Here is a 16,380-nt window from a genome sequence, read left to right on the forward strand (position 1 = left end):
TTCTCAGTCATTGTTTATCTGTAAGAAAACAATTTTTAATTAATTGTTCCAGGGCTTTGACCATATCGCCATTTGCGGAGCTTGTCTCCAGCAATCATGGCGTTTGTGACGGCTCGGGCTGGTGCGTCGTCGGCGTTGAAACGCGTCAAATTCTGTGAGTACGGTTATTTCTCACGCAGTTTTGTTACAGTGAGCAACCTTAGATTCGTAATTTTCAACTGTCACGCTTACTTTTGCTGTCACTTTAGCATCATTCGCGCTATTTGCAATTCGTCCGTGTGGCACTTTATCCCGTAGACGCCTGTTTTGTTTTTTTTCCTGGGTTCTCCTTATGTTATCGCTTTTCCTCCAAAAAGTTAGGGCTTCTTGAACCGGTTTCCGCCAAAAGGATGACACCCACGATTGAAATTTCGCTTGCCGCAACTCGTAATTTTCCTCTGTGTGAAGGGCATTGCGTATCGTTACCGTGTTTTTACCTCGTGTTGGCGTACAGTCGGGCAATCAGATTTCGTTCGATTGCGCTGCAATTACTTTCACTTAGCTCTTTCAGCGTACTCATGACATAAAGGTTCGAGATCCAGTTAGATATCTAATTAATTGGTCGTTTTTTAATTATGTCTGATCACACCCTCTACATTTTTGGGTACTCGGCCATTTCGTATATTGCGCCGTTCTTTCAAAGCAAATAATGTTTGAAGAAGGACGACCTCGCATGCATTATCTGCACCCGGATACGTGTTAATCGGTGCCCTTGTCACTACACACTTTTCGTTCCAAAGTGTCTGCCGGATCAGATATCGCACGGCCGTTTCAGCGTGGCATCGCTATCTATATGCACGCGTACTTTAAACCCCTGCTCGTCGCCATCGCAAATGCAGCGATTGCTTCCGCCAACGAGAATTCGACCCTCTTTTCTTTCTGCTGTAGACCATCTCGGTGGGCGCGGCCATCTTGAAAAGCGCTAAGTTGTGTTGGAGAAAGGGAAGGCGTGGCAAATGTCTCGCTCTCAGAGGACACGTGCTGAGAAAGGATGGAGGGGTTGAAGGGGAGAGAGAATGAAACTGCAACGAACGCGACTTTTGATTTCTTTGCATCCGGAGTACGTTTCTTGAGATTTAGTGTGGTACTGTGTAATCCAGACGCTGAGAATTCACTGCGACGAATTTTTTTTTTTTATTTCGCGAATATTGTATTCCATGAACTTTGACACATAGCTGCCTGCACAAAAATTTTCTCATCGCTGTGTCAAGACTGCAGGGACTTCGAGCGTCCATGTAGAGTGTACAGGTCGCAATTACGAATCTTTTTGATGTCACGCCAGAAATGACATTGCTTTCAAGCCGCAGAAGTTAGGTTGTATTTTGGAGCAGTGTGTACTGCAATAACTTAAACTTCGCAGTGAGCCATCGTCAGACAGTAAATTCGTAAAAAATTTACCAAACGCTTAGCAGCTTTTAGTTCTGTGGGGTGGTAGACGTGCTTTTTCGGCTCCAACAGGGACCCCTCGTATGCTCTTGTTTATCCTGTGAACAAACTGCGTGAAAGCTTACGTTGGCTGAAAAGTAATCATATTGTAATGCAATTGTTCCTGTTGCACGATGACTTGCGGTGTGACCTTTTTTCCTTTCGGGAGTAATTTCAACATGTATATGTGCCGTTCCGCCTGTAGGCTGGCTGGAACACATCGCACTAAGTAGCACAGTGACAAAAGCTTTCATTTTAACAGCTCAAGGTGGCTGCAGTTGTTAGTGGAGTTATCTCATAATCTCTTTTACTCGTAAGGCAAGTCATAGCAGTGTTGTCTGATGTGCTGTAAATTTTCCATGGTTACTTTTACTTTGGGTAATGCAGATGTTTATTAAACCAACTTGGCAGGAAGCAAAAAGAGGCCTGTATAACCCAGGATTGGTTGCTACCGAACTTTTATAATGCAGCGAGACAAAAAGAAGCTAGACATACAAAACCTGGCTGTTTTAACAGTTTATCAAGTTTGCAGAAGTATACGAGGTTGTTCTTGCCTTTTATGTTTGCTGTGTTGGCTCTTGATGTATCTCTTGATAGTGTCAGCACATTTAACAAGGCGAGCTCCATCCCCTCACTCATCGTGCATCATGACAGATATGTGTCATGAGTGACTGGCATGTCATTCATAAAAGCACGGACGCAGAATCGCAGCTGTGTTTTCACATCAGGTAGAGAGAAAGTAATTTAATGAAATGAAAGGTGGAAAGCTGGAGGCATTCGCACAAAGAGGGGTTGATGACCGATACGCGGAAAAATCGGCGCGGTGTGTGCAGTGGTCGGAGTAATTGCATTATACTTAGTTGTTGGGGATGGATCCCAGCAGATTTAGAGCACGAAGTGAGCACACAGTCAGAGGCCCATTGTCCTTGTCACAGGCAAGCTGAGAGGACTACGAGGGAGGGGTTGTCTTTCGTCCTTTGGCTTCAGACTCTGCTCAGGCAGGTAGCTGTAGTGCCTCCGCAGCTGTTCGACCTTGGATTAGGGCACCTCTGGGCTCTCTTTTCGTTCTGTATGTTTCATGTCTTGTCAGGCACTGAGAACGTAGCTGCATCTGGAAATACTTGTTTGTTACAGGCAGTTCTGAGTCGCATATGCGTTCTAGAGAAGCGTATTTACTGATCATTATATGTGTTAGTGTCGAATTATTTGTTGTCTTTTTTTTTTCGCTATCTGGGCAGGCAGTTGTCCAGCTTTCTTTTGTTTCGTTACAGCTTGCTGTCTTTTCTTTATTGTTATTTTTTCTTGTATTTAAGGTTTGTTTCTTCTTTGTTGTCATTCGTCTAGGTTCCCCAGCCTGCTTGTCAAGCGCCGTCACTACCAGCCACTATGCTACGGCTCCTGGTAGGACAGCATCCGTCTTGTGTTTTACTATTGCCAACCACAGCTCTAATGGCTGCATTTGCTTCATTACAGCCACTGATTTGGTGATTTATATAATGCAGTGTTGTTATTGTCATTCACTGAATAGTTACATTTTAGAGGGGGTAGTAAATTCAGTTGTTAAATTTATGTATGTCAGTGTAATCGAATTGTGCCATCTTCTGTTACGTTTCATTATTAAAATTCTGTATGGTTTCAAAGCGTTATGATGTGTGAGTGCATTTTTGTATTGTTCTGCATGCAAGATCAGCCGTTTACCCTCAGTGTTAGATGAGCTGTGGCTTTAGGCACTTGAGATCATCCGTATTTCTTGTATGGGTTGAAAATTAGAGGTCGTTTGTGAGCCTGCCATCATGACGACTGCCTCATGCGCTGAAAGCGCACTTAATTGATGCTACATAATGTTGTCCTCTCAGTGTTGCCTGGCATGCATGTTGTAGTTATGAAAATTACGTTGTTATGAAAATTATTATGAACGTTACCAGCTCCTACAAACTTCTCCTTTGTTCTTAAAATATAAAATGCTGAGGGCCGACCAGCTATACTACTATGAACTGCTTCAGTTCGTACAACTCCGGAAGCTGCACATTTGCGACAGGGAAGAAAACTCTACTTATCCTTTCCGACACAATAAAAGACGCATGCCAAAAACTAGAACCAATTATGGTAAACAAACAGTTCCTTATCAATAAACTTGAAGGTAACTTGAATTTCACATCTAGTATTAGCACATTCAAAAAGCGCATTAAAGATGTCCTAATAATATCATGTGTTTTGTACGAGGAGTGACGAGTACTTATGACGCATACACAGGATTTATCCTTCTCTTGTACCATGGTTTTTCACTTTATTTTTGTTATAAGTGTCCTTCAATGTGTTGTATACTGAACAAAATCTCTGTATAATATCCTTGCATATTTTTGTACTTATCATCCTGTGTTAATGTTGTGGTTATAATGGCATAATTTACCCACATTTGTTTTTAATTTCGTGACTTACCTTCTTGTTATGCTCAAATTTGTAATGCACTTCCGTCGACTGCAGAGGGACAGAGGCCTCGTCAGGCGCCACAGCCTTTAGCCTCTGCCCCTGCAGCAGATGCTGTAACTGCTCTGCTCAAATAAATCTTAGTTGTTCCTTTTTTTTTTTTACGGTTTGCTTTTGCCTGTCCCAGGTACGAAGAAGTCCGGGCAGAAGAACATTGTTTTGGTGGAAGGAGTGCGGACGCCGTTCCTGCTCTCGGGTACCAAGTACAATAACCTGATGCCCCATGACCTTCAGAGGGCTGCCTTCCTGTGAGTGGGGTGTCCTCTCTTTGTGACTTACTGCGCTGCTTAGAAGCCTGCCAGTCATCTCGGGGAAACTTGGGAACTTTTAACCCTTTCAGGCGCTTTGTACACAATTGTGTAAGCGGCAAACTTACAGCCTTTTCCGAGAAACTGGAGCACTTAACAGTGATTTCAGTATTTCAGTCAAATTGAGTGCCCTTCTTGTTGCAAATAAGTTGCTTTTTTGTACCATGTAACGAATGCAGTAAATAATATTTAACATAAGAGTGAGCTAGGTAGCACTTTGTCTGCCGTTTTTGTGCAGACAGATTTTGCCGCGAGTGAGAACATCGATTGTTCTTGCTCAATTTCGAGCGTAATGTGAATATTCCAAACACAAAGCGATTCCACAACCCTAGGGTGTTTACCTGGCACACGAGAACATTTCGATGTTATTATTTCTAACAAATCTGACACTTTGTACAGAATTCTCCACATCGTTGTAAGAACTGACCTGCTGGTCTTTCACGCACGAAAACTAACAAATTTCCTTTCTTGAGGCCTGAATATACTATGTAGGTGAAAAAATAATTGATTTCAGTGAAAACAAAAAATGGCGCCTGAAAGGGTTAATTGCTTATAGCGATGCGAGAAATGTTCAAAAAGTAAGGCCCTGTTTGCGCATGGCCTGTCCACTTTTCGCATCCTCCACTAAAAAAGGCCACCTATCCTTTGGCTTTCTGTTCACTCACCATTTGAGAGATAGGGAGAGCTTGGGTAATGGCGTGAACTTGATCTCGATGCTAATGTGCGTCAGTGACTTTCATTCACGTCGCACAGTACACTTTTCGCACTTATTGGGGCTGTCTGATTTCGTGCCTTTGTGTGTTTTGTTGTCCTGCACATAGTTCTGAATTTTCTCGTTGCTTATGTGCTTAAGTCAGATGTTCAGAAGCTGGTTCAGCGCCCACAGTTAGGAAAAGCAGTTGAAATTTTTCTTTTATCAGATTACTGGCTGACTTTTTGTGTTATGAAAGCACCAGGTGATGGAAAAGTGGAAACGTATTGTCTTATCAGTGCAGCCTGTAAAGGGGAAAAAAAATATAAAAGAGTGAAAGAACCTGCATTTTTGCAGTAAATTATTGCCATTATGACTTTTGCATTAAGTGTTCTGGACCCCTTGATCAAGCTTAAGGGTGTTCAAGCAGTTTTGTTCAAGCAGTTCAAGCAGTTTGCTGGAATTTGATACCACTGAAAAGCTGCTCATTATGCGTGATGTGCGATTAGTAGAACGTAAAGTGGCAGATACCTTGAGGTGGAATCAAGAACTGCTGTGTTCAAAATGCAACGGCTAGAGCATCGCTTATTTTTGGTGAGTTGGTAGAGTGTAGTGAAAAGAGAGAGAGAGAGTACACTTGGGATCTTTTTTTGAAGAAGATTCTGTCAGATGCACTTGGTGAAAGCTCCTGGTCGCTGTAGCCTGTTACCCATGGAACAGTTTGGGCTGCATGCATTTTTGCATGACAGTCGGCAGCCATTTGGCCAAAAATAAGATCTTCTCTTGAGGCTGGTATAGCGTGTCACTATTCTATGAAAGGACGCTTAGTATTTTGATAGAAATGGAAGTACTGTGGTTTACTTTTTTTGTTTATCGTGGTCATCTTGTTTGTTCCTGTTGCTGGTATAGTATTAAGTAAATCCCGTATTGTACTTGGAGAGCCAACAACCTTAAGCGTTATCAGCTGCAACCTTGCTCTGTTGACAAGTAAATATCTTTCATTTTTGCCGCAGGAGTTTGCTGAGAAAGACTGGCATTCCAAAAGGTGAGTGATGCAATTGCCCTGTGTCTGGTTCCTATTGCTTTTTAGTTGGGCACTGTAGCTTCAAATTTGATTTTGTTTCTTCTTTTCTCTGTTTTTTTTTCTGTGCAGAGGCAATTGAGTACATTGTATCGGGAAGTGTGATTGCTGAGCCTACAACATGCAATGTTGCTCGGGAGGCAAGTTGTTTTTTTTTTCTGTACTGAAACATTTTGGGTGGCTTTCTTAATCTTGTGTATTTCATTAAGTAAAGACTGGTTCTAAGTGCTATGACACCACGTTTGACATTAATCCCATTGTTACTTGTTGCAGAAGTAAAGTAGTAAGATAGTTTTTCTTGATTTCAGCATGTTGAAAGGTTTTAGTCATGTGTAGTCAGTAGTTTCATATTGCTACCATAATGTAGGTGCGGTCTTAGTAATGGACATTTTTTGCTGTGTTTTGGGTTGGCTCACAGCCGACCTTATTGAAGTCTTCATCTGGGTGGCTTAAGAAGGGTCTGATGAGAGTGTCTGTTTGGAGTAAAAACGATGTGAAGATGGAGGACAGATAAAGTGCAGAGAATATCATCTTAGGGCTTATCTAGTGCACTTTGTTACAGGCTGCTCTGTGCGCTGGATTTTCGGACCGAACTCCATGCCACACGGTCACCATGGCGTGCATCTCTTCAAACCAGGCAATTACTACAGGTGGGCTGACTGCGCAGGTTGCTCTGCTGGCACTGGTGTTGGTGCCGGTACTTGCTGGTGCTTAGTTGTTGGCAGTTCTGGTAGGCCAGTACATTTAGTCACGTTCAACCTTTGTGAAAATATGCCCACACGAACTGCAGCAGCTGCTTTGAAGATGTCAGCGAAGGTCATCTGGGCATTTGACTGGGCTGTTTTTCTTGCAGCCACTGGGTGTAAAATCATACTGGTTGTTGATAGCACGAGCAGTGTCTCTTCTACTTGATGAGGAGAGACGGTGTGATTGGTGTGGTAAATCTGCTTGAAGCCTCATATCTTGTAGTGGTGAGCCATTGCAGGTAACTTTGTGAAGGATACGGAACATTAATGTTCTCTCGTTGCAAGGCTGACCTCATTGCTACATGCATCAGCATAATGGTGCTTTGTGGTATTGTCTTTAGGGCTGTATTAGCATGTCACACTGGTGAGACTAAACTTCAGTGATGTAGAAGGGTTGAAATGCAGGCCAGTTGGCACATTGTAAATTGAAAAAACCAGCCACAAAAGACGAGGGTCCGATGGCGGTGCAAACTTGCCTCTCCGTTGCAATGAAAGTGGGTGTTATCCTTTGTTCAGCAATGTAACGATTCTTGGTAGAGACGAGGGAAAACAAGAGCGGGAAATCTTGGAAGCGTACCATATCAGTTTATCAGGCCGTGATTGCATCAGCACAACCTCGGTGCGCTTACTCGAGAAAGAATTCGCTTTTTTAGGTCGATCACGGTAGGTGTGATTTGTTGTCTCCTTTGCCCTGTGATTTGTGATGCTGCGGTTGCGCATGCTCTGCTGGCCTTGCTGGAACTATGTATTTTCTAATAAATCTGCCGCCGCGGTGGCTCAGCGGTTATGGTGCTCGGCTGCTGACCCGAAAGACGCGGGTTCGATCCCGGCCGCGGCAGTTGAATTTCTGTGGAGGCGAAATTCTAGAGGCCCATGTACTGTGCGATGTCAGTGCACGTTAAAGAACCCCAGGTGGTCGAAATTTCCAGAGCCCTCCACTACGGCGTCTCTCATAGTCTTAGTCGCTTTGGGATGTTAAACCCCATAAAGCAACCAAACCTAATAAATCTCAGTTGATAGTCCAGTCGTTGTGGCGTGTACACTCCTTCTCTCGTCCCTCGTCTTTTGTGGCTGGTTTTTTCAATTTTCCCTGATGTCTTATTGTTATCTTATTGTTGTCTTATTGCTATCTTATTGCTATCTTATTGCTATCTTATTGCTATCTTATTGCTATCTTATCTTTGTGGACCATCATTACGCCACTGCAAAGGGCACAGATTTGATGCCCCCGTCTTCTCTCTGATGTCATGCAAGTCCTGCAGACTCGGTCGGGAGAGTAACGCACAGGGTTCACTACCTTCCTCCCTTGGAGGCAAGGAGTGAATCGGCAGCCTTGATTCGGGTGTGGTCTGCGCAACCAGCAGCCATCCCCTCCACTGCGTGTGCAACAGCAAAGATGCGCTAACGGTGCCCCGTTTCGCTGAAGGGAGCAATCCAGGACTGCGGAACTTCGAGCCCCATGGTTCTGGTGGTAGTATATGGCTCCTACACCTGGTCGCTGCAAAGCGGGTTCTAGATGCAGGAATTGCTCCAATGTGTTAAAGGGGCTCTGAAAAGGGCTCTAATTAAGTTGCCTAGGTTGTTAAAGCCGGCCACTTTAACTGAGCTTTGTAGAAGCTCAGTTGTCTGTACTCAAAATTGGAATTTCAGTGTCTGCGCGCCTTCCCCTCTCCTCTAGTAACTTTTTGCTTGCTGGAAGGTCAGCACTTCTCCACTTGTCCCACCTCGGGGGGGGGGGGGGGGGGGGGGGGGGGAGCTTCGTGACCCCTCGGAACTATGCGGCTTATTGGCCGTGGCCATGTTAGCTGCCTGACGTCTGAAAGAATCTAACCAATAGCCACCTCTCAACTCGTATTCGCAGGTGTGAGCGACGGAGGAGGGTGCAAGCATGAAAAAGTCGCCGGGAAGGGCTCGCCAACTTTCGCACATTATTGTGGGTTCTCTGCTGCGTATACAAGTGGCTCAAATGTTTATGGCAACCCAATGCACTGATTGAGCGAGTTGATGTGCTCTCCTCAGAAGCTGTTTCAGAGCCCCTTTAAAGAACTTCATCTTAGTATCAGTACATTGTTTTCGTGAAACATGTAATATGTATGTGCAGCTTGATTCTGAGTGCGGAGATTACGCATTCCAGCATTGAATCTCTTCCCCAAGGCGACGTTCTGTAAATTTTGACGGCAGGTGTACATCTGTTCTGTTTTGGAGAACAAATAGCTTGTGTTCTTGAGCCGCCTTGTTGACTGTTTCATTGCGTATTGCGCCATATCTTCTCTGTGCCCATTGACAAATGCAGTGATGGGGCTCATTTCGTCGGGGGCCATTGACGTCGGCATGGCGGGCGGCGTGGAGTTCCTCTCCGACGTCCCCATCCGGCTGAACCGCAGGCTGCGCAAGCTGCTCTTGTCGGCCAACAAGGCCAAGACTCCCATGCAGAAGCTGGGTCTCCTCGCCAAGTTCAGGCCCAGCATGCTGGTGCCCGAGGTGAGGCTGAGCGGGGGAAGAGTAAAGCAGAAATTTGGGCGAGTTGATACGTGTTCAGTTTGCTCACAGCGCAAAAAAGATTGCACGAAAGACGAGCAAGCGCACAAGCTTGTTCGTCTTCACCTTCGTCTTTCGTGCAGTCTTTTTTGCGCCTAAGCAGATGAACTTCCTTTTGAGCCTGAAAAGATAGTAATGCACTAGTTTCTGCTTTTACTGTGGCCCCAGTGAGGTTATGTGCTGTGTTCTGCTCGGTCATGTTGTCGAGGTGATAGTATCAGTGCTTAGCGACACAATGTCTCAATTCCTAATGTGGTCAAGGTGGCATGGGAAATTTAGGCATCTTGGGCAACAAGGGATATCAGTGAGAATTCTGACTTTCTATGTTTTACCATTCACTAAAAGTTGTGCAACAGTGCGCTGAGAGGTCATATCGCTTGTAGTGTTAGTCTAGGACATGCCTCTAAAATAGAAATTCATTTTAATATTGTGATGTCCAAAAACTGGGAGTGTTGAAGGAGGCTCGGGGCGGCATCATCAAGTCGACGGTTTGTGCATTGAAGACTTTGTATGTTGGATGGTTGAGATACAGGGGAAAGTAACACTCTGTACTGTTGCGATGCAGCACAGTTCCTGTCTCTGGCACCAGGGGGCAGTAGGCCATTATTTTTCATTCATCCCTGTTTTCACTGCCCCTAATGTTGGCTGGCTGTTTTCAACTGAAAGGGCAGTGCTGAGAGTGAGAATTCAGCTTTGGATATTTCGCACCACTTGAAAGTGTTTAATGTACCGCGGGGTCTAACATCTGCCGTGCCCGTACACCTTGCCTCGAATGCAGCTTCCCTCTGTGTCGGAGTTCACGACCAAAGAGGTGATGGGTCACTCGGGCGACCGGCTGGCCGCTGCGTTCGGGGTCAGCCGCCGGGAGCAGGACGAGTACGCACTGCGTTCCCACACCCTGGCCGACAAGGCCTCCAAGCAGGGGCTGCTCTCCGACATTGTGCCCTTCTCGGTGCCAGGTAGGCCTTCTTTTTTTGTTGCGTTTTGACACATGCATTATGCTTGCTGTCGGTAAGACAGCATCTGTTTCTAACTCTGATAGTTCAGCTCTCTGCCTCAGTTTTGTCTAGTTTAACAAAAATACTCTGCTGGATCTATCATGAGGGCATCTGATGGGGTCCTTGTGGCGCCTAACTTGCTCTCATAACTGAAGTAGTACTTGGGCTCAAATAGTGAAGGCACTGTTAAACCCAAATGATGTAGGGTAGGTACGTGGGCAGTGAAGTGGCGCTTGCAGCTTATTTACACAATCGCACGCTGATGCATGTACATCAAGTCAAGTTAGGTTACTTGCATTGCAGCACTCATTGCTTTATTGGTTCATTCAGGCAATCCAAGTTTGTCGTCCATATGCAAAGCACAGGTGGTGGTGATGCTTTGTCCCACCCTGAACCCTTTGACCTCTGTTTATTTGAGCGACCCCTCCCGTATCAAGCCCGCACGTAGACAGCCATCGCAAAGCAATCGCACGCGCGGAGAAGCACTTTCCGTGGCCCGCACAACGCAAAACTAACAACTTCTGATAGAAAGAGGGAGATAGCAATTACCTTTCTCGTCGCTGATAACGGTGAACGAGGCCGCGGAAAGGCAGTGGGACACAGAAAAGTGGATCAGGCAAGAATGAAAAGAAAAAAAAGATTCTAGAAATTTACAACAGGTGGCAGAACCACCATTTACTCTATTCGAAAGTTGCGTGTGCAGAGCTAGCTCGTAGCGACACCCCCCCACCCAGAAAGATGGGTGGCCGCAGCCGCTCCGCGCACCTAAACTCACAAAGAAAACACAGTGCAAGATGAAGGTACAACACAAGCTTGTAGAAAGATAAGATACTAGATGGCGGGACGACCCCAAGCCCTCCAGCTTTGCATTTCGGCGCGCACTTTTGAATGCAGATAGGAAAGCGTGCGGGTACGCCATGACACTCGAAGGATTTGATGGCTGTATATGCATGGCATGGGGCTTCCCGCATCGTGGGGTCAAGCCAGTCAGGAGTCTTGCTGCACTCCACCGCTCCCTGAAAACTAAACTTTCTCTTTGTCCAAAAATATTGATGACAAGCATAACGTTCAACCCATCGGAAAAGCTGGCAGTTCATTGTGCAAGTTCAAAGCACTGAGCAAACATCCAAATTCTAACCTTGGTCTCGTTCTTTCCCCAGGGGATTCTGCGCCTGTGTCTACAGACAACGGGATCCGGGTGTCGACGTTGGACCAAATGGCCAAGCTGAAGCCAGCCTTCATCAAACCCCATGGGACCATCACTGCCGCCAACTCCTCGTTTCTGGTAAGTGGCTGTGTGTAACCAGCCTGCATTGGTTTTCTTTCCTCTGAACAGAAGTTTTTCTTCTGCTTGTTCACTCGTACGGTGAATGCATAAACGGCTTCTGTAAGCCTGGTGCTGTTGCAGCAGCGAGCACAATAGAAATGCTGGGTCCTTGCCTACCGCAAACACTTTTAAGACCGTTAGCTCTTACTCATCACGTTTCGAGATTTCGTGGGGGTCTGCTCCCACCCTGAGATCACAGCGCCATCTGTGGCAGCAACTAGAAAACAGCACATCTCGCATTGAGACTTGTAGCGCCATCTACAATAGCATTGTAGAAACAGCCATGTCAGTTCTAGTAAACCAAACAGCCAACGCTCGTTACTTCGTCTTCCAGACGGTGGCGGCCTTTTTTTTTTTTCAGTGTCTTATTTATCGGGTACTGCCAGCATCGGTGTGATTTATTTAATGTATTTTTGTTTCTATGTTGCTGATAAGCTTATATCCATTTTTATATATTGTAGTGTTAATTTTGTAATTTCTTGTTATTAATTAGAACAAGAACCTTACTATTCATTTTTTTTCGATGCTGTAGGAATATAACTGATAAGTTCAGTGGCAGAAACACGGCCATATTTATGATTGCTGTTTGTAGTGCCTCCTTGGCATGACTGCAGAAGCGCACAGCATTATTGTTTGCATTCAGATGAAGTATTCAGGCCCTCTCTCTCTCCTGCTCTCTGAACTCGCAGACAGATGGTGCGTCTGCGGCACTCATCATGTCCGAGGAAAAGGCTCTGGCCATGGGATTCAAGCCCAAGGCCTACCTTCGCAGTTTCGTCTACGTTGCCCAGGACCCCAAGGACCAGCTGCTTCTGGGGTGAGCCCTTGTTGGCAAGAATTGGTTAAGCCCGCTGGTGCAGTATATACAGGGTGTGCTGGATTTGATGGGGTTAGTCTGGGACCATCAAGGTTGAGAACGGTGTGCCTAGCTCCGTGTGTTGTGCGCTAGCTATAAATACAGCTGCAGCGTTCAGCAGTCAATGTGGCAGGCCTGTGTAAGACGTTGGATCTGAGGGAGATAATTTTTTCAGGGGACAACATTCAAACAGTTGAAACCTGTCCAGTCGAGGCGAAAAGTACCAGAGGGCATGCTTGACATATCGGTATTTTTTGGGTTATCAAAATAGCTGAGATTTAATAATTGAATCACAGTTCAGCACGGCTCTAGGTATCTGTGTGTTAGTAGTGGTTAAATCAGGAATTCCACTGCTTCAAAATAGCATTAGGTTCAGTGATTGTCTGCAAGGCTACATTCCTTTCAGATACGCATTATGTTCTACTGTCGAGAAAAATTGTAAAATTTGTGTGTGTTTGTGCGTGTAAAGATTTAGGAATTCACGCAAGCCACATAGTGCTTGAGAAAAAAAAATGTCTTTATGTCCAGTTCTTTCTTTATCATCTAGACGTTTTTCTGCAGTGAGAAATCATCCTTCACAAAATCATTCCACTGCATCAGGGAACGAAAATTTAATTGAGAGGACATAGTAGTAGCGCTGAAAAACAGGGACAACAGGGTAGAGAAAGACAACACAGGTGCTAGACATCAACTGACTTTATTCTCGAGAACAACAACGAATTTATAGGCGACAATCGGGAGCATCTTTCTCTACCCTGTCATCCCTGTTTTTCAGCGCTACTACTATGTCCGATCAATCCAAACACCAACTAGCCCAGCTTTCTGCCTTAAAAAATTTAATAGCATCAGACAGAACTTTATGCGCACACTGTTGAACTTTGTGGCAACCTTCTTTATTTCATATTTTTGAAGAGCCATCTTTTTTCTAGGTACTAAATAGCCCTACCATTCCCCACCAGTTTGCTAATGGGTACAATATTTCCCCTTCCTTGATGCTCAGCTTTTCTGGGGCGAAATTCTAGGGAAAAGGGTCTTGGAGCCAACCGTTGCAGTGCAGAGGCTTTGCAAAAAAAAATTCAAAAGTTGCATGCGCAGTCGTAGATGCCATAAGCAGGGGGACGTAAAATGGGGCCTCTTAACTTGTCTGTTTTCTGTTGCATTCTGAACTGCATAATGAGGTTCGGAAATGATTGCCGCGCATTGGGGTTGTAGGACTGCACAGTTGTGTACCGCTTATATATCACATATAGTATGTGTCACAGTTATGTGGCGATTGAAAGTAAGCATATTTTGCTGTCATTTGCTCACTTCGATTTGTTTTCTCGCGATTTTTAGTCATAGCCTTGTCCACTGTAGCATTAATATGATATGCTGGCCTTTCAGTAGACTTGAGGTCCTGTTGCTAATTTGCAGAGTGCTTTTTTTTTTCTTCTTTTTCTCCTGAGAGAGGAGGTCATGTGCCATGTAGTTGCAGCAGAGTCCAGGGCTCCTCTCAAAAATTTTTTGTGTTTGCGCACTCGCCTTAAGGCTGTTTTTTTACGGCTTTGCACACTTTAGAACAGTGCCCACGATGTAGCAGATAAATGACATTCTCCACAGTTAGCTTGGGAGTCATGCTCTGTTCATCTTTCGTTTTTCAGCCCTGCGTATGCCACACCAGCGGTGCTCGCCAAGGAAGGGCTCAAGATATCGGACATTGATGTCTTTGAGTACCACGAAGCCTTCGCAGTGAGTGTCGCCATTTCTGGCCGCTTTGCCGACGCACCCTCCACTGGCATTAACAGCACGTGTGGTTGTCTCCCCTTCACTTGACACCTTTAGGGCCAGATCCTTGCCAACATGAAGGCCATGGACTCTGACTACTTTGCCAAGACCTACATGGGAAAGCCTGCAAAGGTAAGCACAAGCCGGAGATGAGTGCAAGGTGTTCGTGACGCCCAGTGATTGAATGCATAGTGCAATGTTTGATTTTTTTTTAGGTGGGGAGGGGGGGCGGGGTCTGGTCTTGGAACTTTTTCTTTATTTTTTGGACAAAATGCAAACAAATTGTAGTCATAATCAGTTTTTTGCACTGATTTCAAATATGTGACTAGTTGTCTCATATCTCGCTTAGTTTTCAAGATATTGGACATTTTCAGTCTTTTGTTTGCAAAGACAGTAGAGAAAGAAACTGATCAGAAAGCTATTATTAACATGTGGCTAGATAGTATACAGTATAAGAAATACAATGTTAGGAAGTACTTTTTTGATTAAGCCAATATTAGTTATTTATAAATTGTTTAAGTTCAATGTAGGGAGAACTGGTTGACGAGTAGTTTAAATTGACGAGCCAAGTTACGACGAACCAAGTTGTTATGTGGCCAACGAAAAATTGGCACTAAAATAAGCCATCCTGACATTCCTCTGTTTGATGAATGCTTGTTGCATGCTTTTTTTTCCTATAAGTTTTTGCAGATTTTACAACCATGTTTCTTAACCACCAGGGGGTGTTGTGGGGTGGCTTCTCTTAGATTGAAACAGCTCCATGATTGCTTCCTTTTAGCATATAAATTCTGGCTCTTGAGCACCCGTAGGTCAACTAGCGGGAACAACATCTGACATTGTCCTTTCCAGTGACGGCTTGTCGAGTAACGAAGCAAATGACGGTCATGGCAGTCTTTGTTCTGCCACCTAGCTTGAGTTCTGGACTGGCACCTGCCAATAAAACTATGCGTTTCCTGAGTTGCCTAGCTAGCATTCACTTGCCAAGGATGAACACTGATGTGTCATCAGTGTATCATGCTGTGTAATTACCTGAATTTCGGAATCAGCCAGGATTGAATTGACAAGCTTTTACTGTTTTACTGCGTTACTGCTGATACATCTATTCCGAGCAGTGGGAATAGTTTTTCTTACAGTTTATCTTCTCGTATCAGTCTGTGCCCAGGCGCATCTACTCACTGGAGGTGTACATACCCTTTTGATTGCCAACAGGTTGGTTGCCCACCAATGGAGAAGCTGAACCTATGGGGTGGTTCGCTGTCACTGGGTCACCCGTTTGGTGCCACCGGAATTCGCCTCGTCACCACCGTGGCTAACCGCCTGATCCACGAGAACAAACAGTGGGGCCTTACTGCAGCGTGTGCGGCCGGCGGACATGTGAGCTTGCCATTCGCGTTTCTCTACCAGGCTCGCTCAAGGATCAAAGAAATAACTTGACAACTGCCGGTGTGGCTTGAAAAGATGCCAGACAAAATATTGAACGTGTTGCTCATGTGCTGTGCTCTCTTTTGCATTTGTTGAGTTGCTTTATGCTAAAAGTTTTATGGATTACTAAATTACAGATTGTGCTGAATGCTGTGCATGTTAATAGTACCAGTATTTTACATCCTCGCTATTTCTTTTAGCTATTTGTCAATACCATTAATAATATCTTCAAACGTTGGTATGCTGCTTGGTGATGGAGAGTGAAAAGTATAGGTATAAAATAGAATTTAAATGCATAAACTAGTGTTGCAGAGCATATGGGAGAGAGTGTGTGAATGAAGTGGACATTGTTTTCGAAATGCTTTGTAATCTGCTTATCTCTTCTTTCTGGTTGCAGGGTCATGCCATGATTGTGGAGAGGTACCCAAGCAAATAAGAAGTGCCTGCGAGAAAACATGTTCCTAAAAAATTTATCCAGCTTCAGTTAGGGTGAACTTTTTCAACTTGTGAATAAACTTGTATATATATACTGTCATGTCTTATCATTTGTTGTTGTTTGGAATAACTCGCTTGTCATTGTACGAAACAGGAGAAGCTTAGGTTAACCTGTACCTTTAATTTATACATTGAGGGGACAAAGCAACAGATTGCTGCAAAATATTTTTAGAACGAAGTTGTCTGCTACCACAAGAATACAC

At 44.6% G+C, this 16,380-nt stretch overlaps 1 protein-coding gene across 1 annotated transcript; it reads left to right on the forward strand.

The window, feature by feature from the left end:
- The first annotated feature begins 42 nt into the window (after positions 1-42).
- Mtpbeta (mitochondrial trifunctional protein beta subunit) lies at positions 43-16,212 on the forward strand. The gene is made up of 14 exons (XM_089552440.1): positions 43-154; positions 2,809-2,865; positions 4,079-4,199; positions 5,964-5,995; positions 6,104-6,171; positions 6,594-6,681; positions 9,071-9,258; positions 10,094-10,274; positions 11,474-11,598; positions 12,330-12,457; positions 14,137-14,224; positions 14,318-14,392; positions 15,470-15,634; positions 16,080-16,212. Exons 1-14 carry the CDS (start codon positions 97-99, stop codon positions 16,116-16,118), a joined length of 1,413 nt encoding a protein of 470 aa, XP_089408566.1. The 5' UTR covers positions 43-96; the 3' UTR covers positions 16,119-16,212.
- Positions 16,213-16,380: the final 168 nt, after the last annotated feature.

This window comes from Amblyomma mixtum, chromosome 7, assembly GCF_055824585.1.
Source record: "Amblyomma mixtum isolate Tamu chromosome 7, ASM5582458v1, whole genome shotgun sequence".
Lineage (NCBI taxonomy): Eukaryota > Metazoa > Arthropoda > Arachnida > Ixodida > Ixodidae > Amblyomma > Amblyomma mixtum.

Coding starts and splice junctions, on each gene's coding strand:
- Mtpbeta (XM_089552440.1), top strand. CDS start 97: ATGGCGTTTGTGACGGCTCGGGCTGGTGCGTCGTCGGCGTTGAAACGC. Junction 6,172..6,593: donor CATGCAATGTTGCTCGGGAG/GCAAGTTGTTTT, acceptor ACTTTGTTACAG/GCTGCTCTGTGCGCTGGATT. Junction 12,458..14,136: donor AAGGACCAGCTGCTTCTGGG/GTGAGCCCTTGT, acceptor TTCGTTTTTCAG/CCCTGCGTATGCCACACCAG.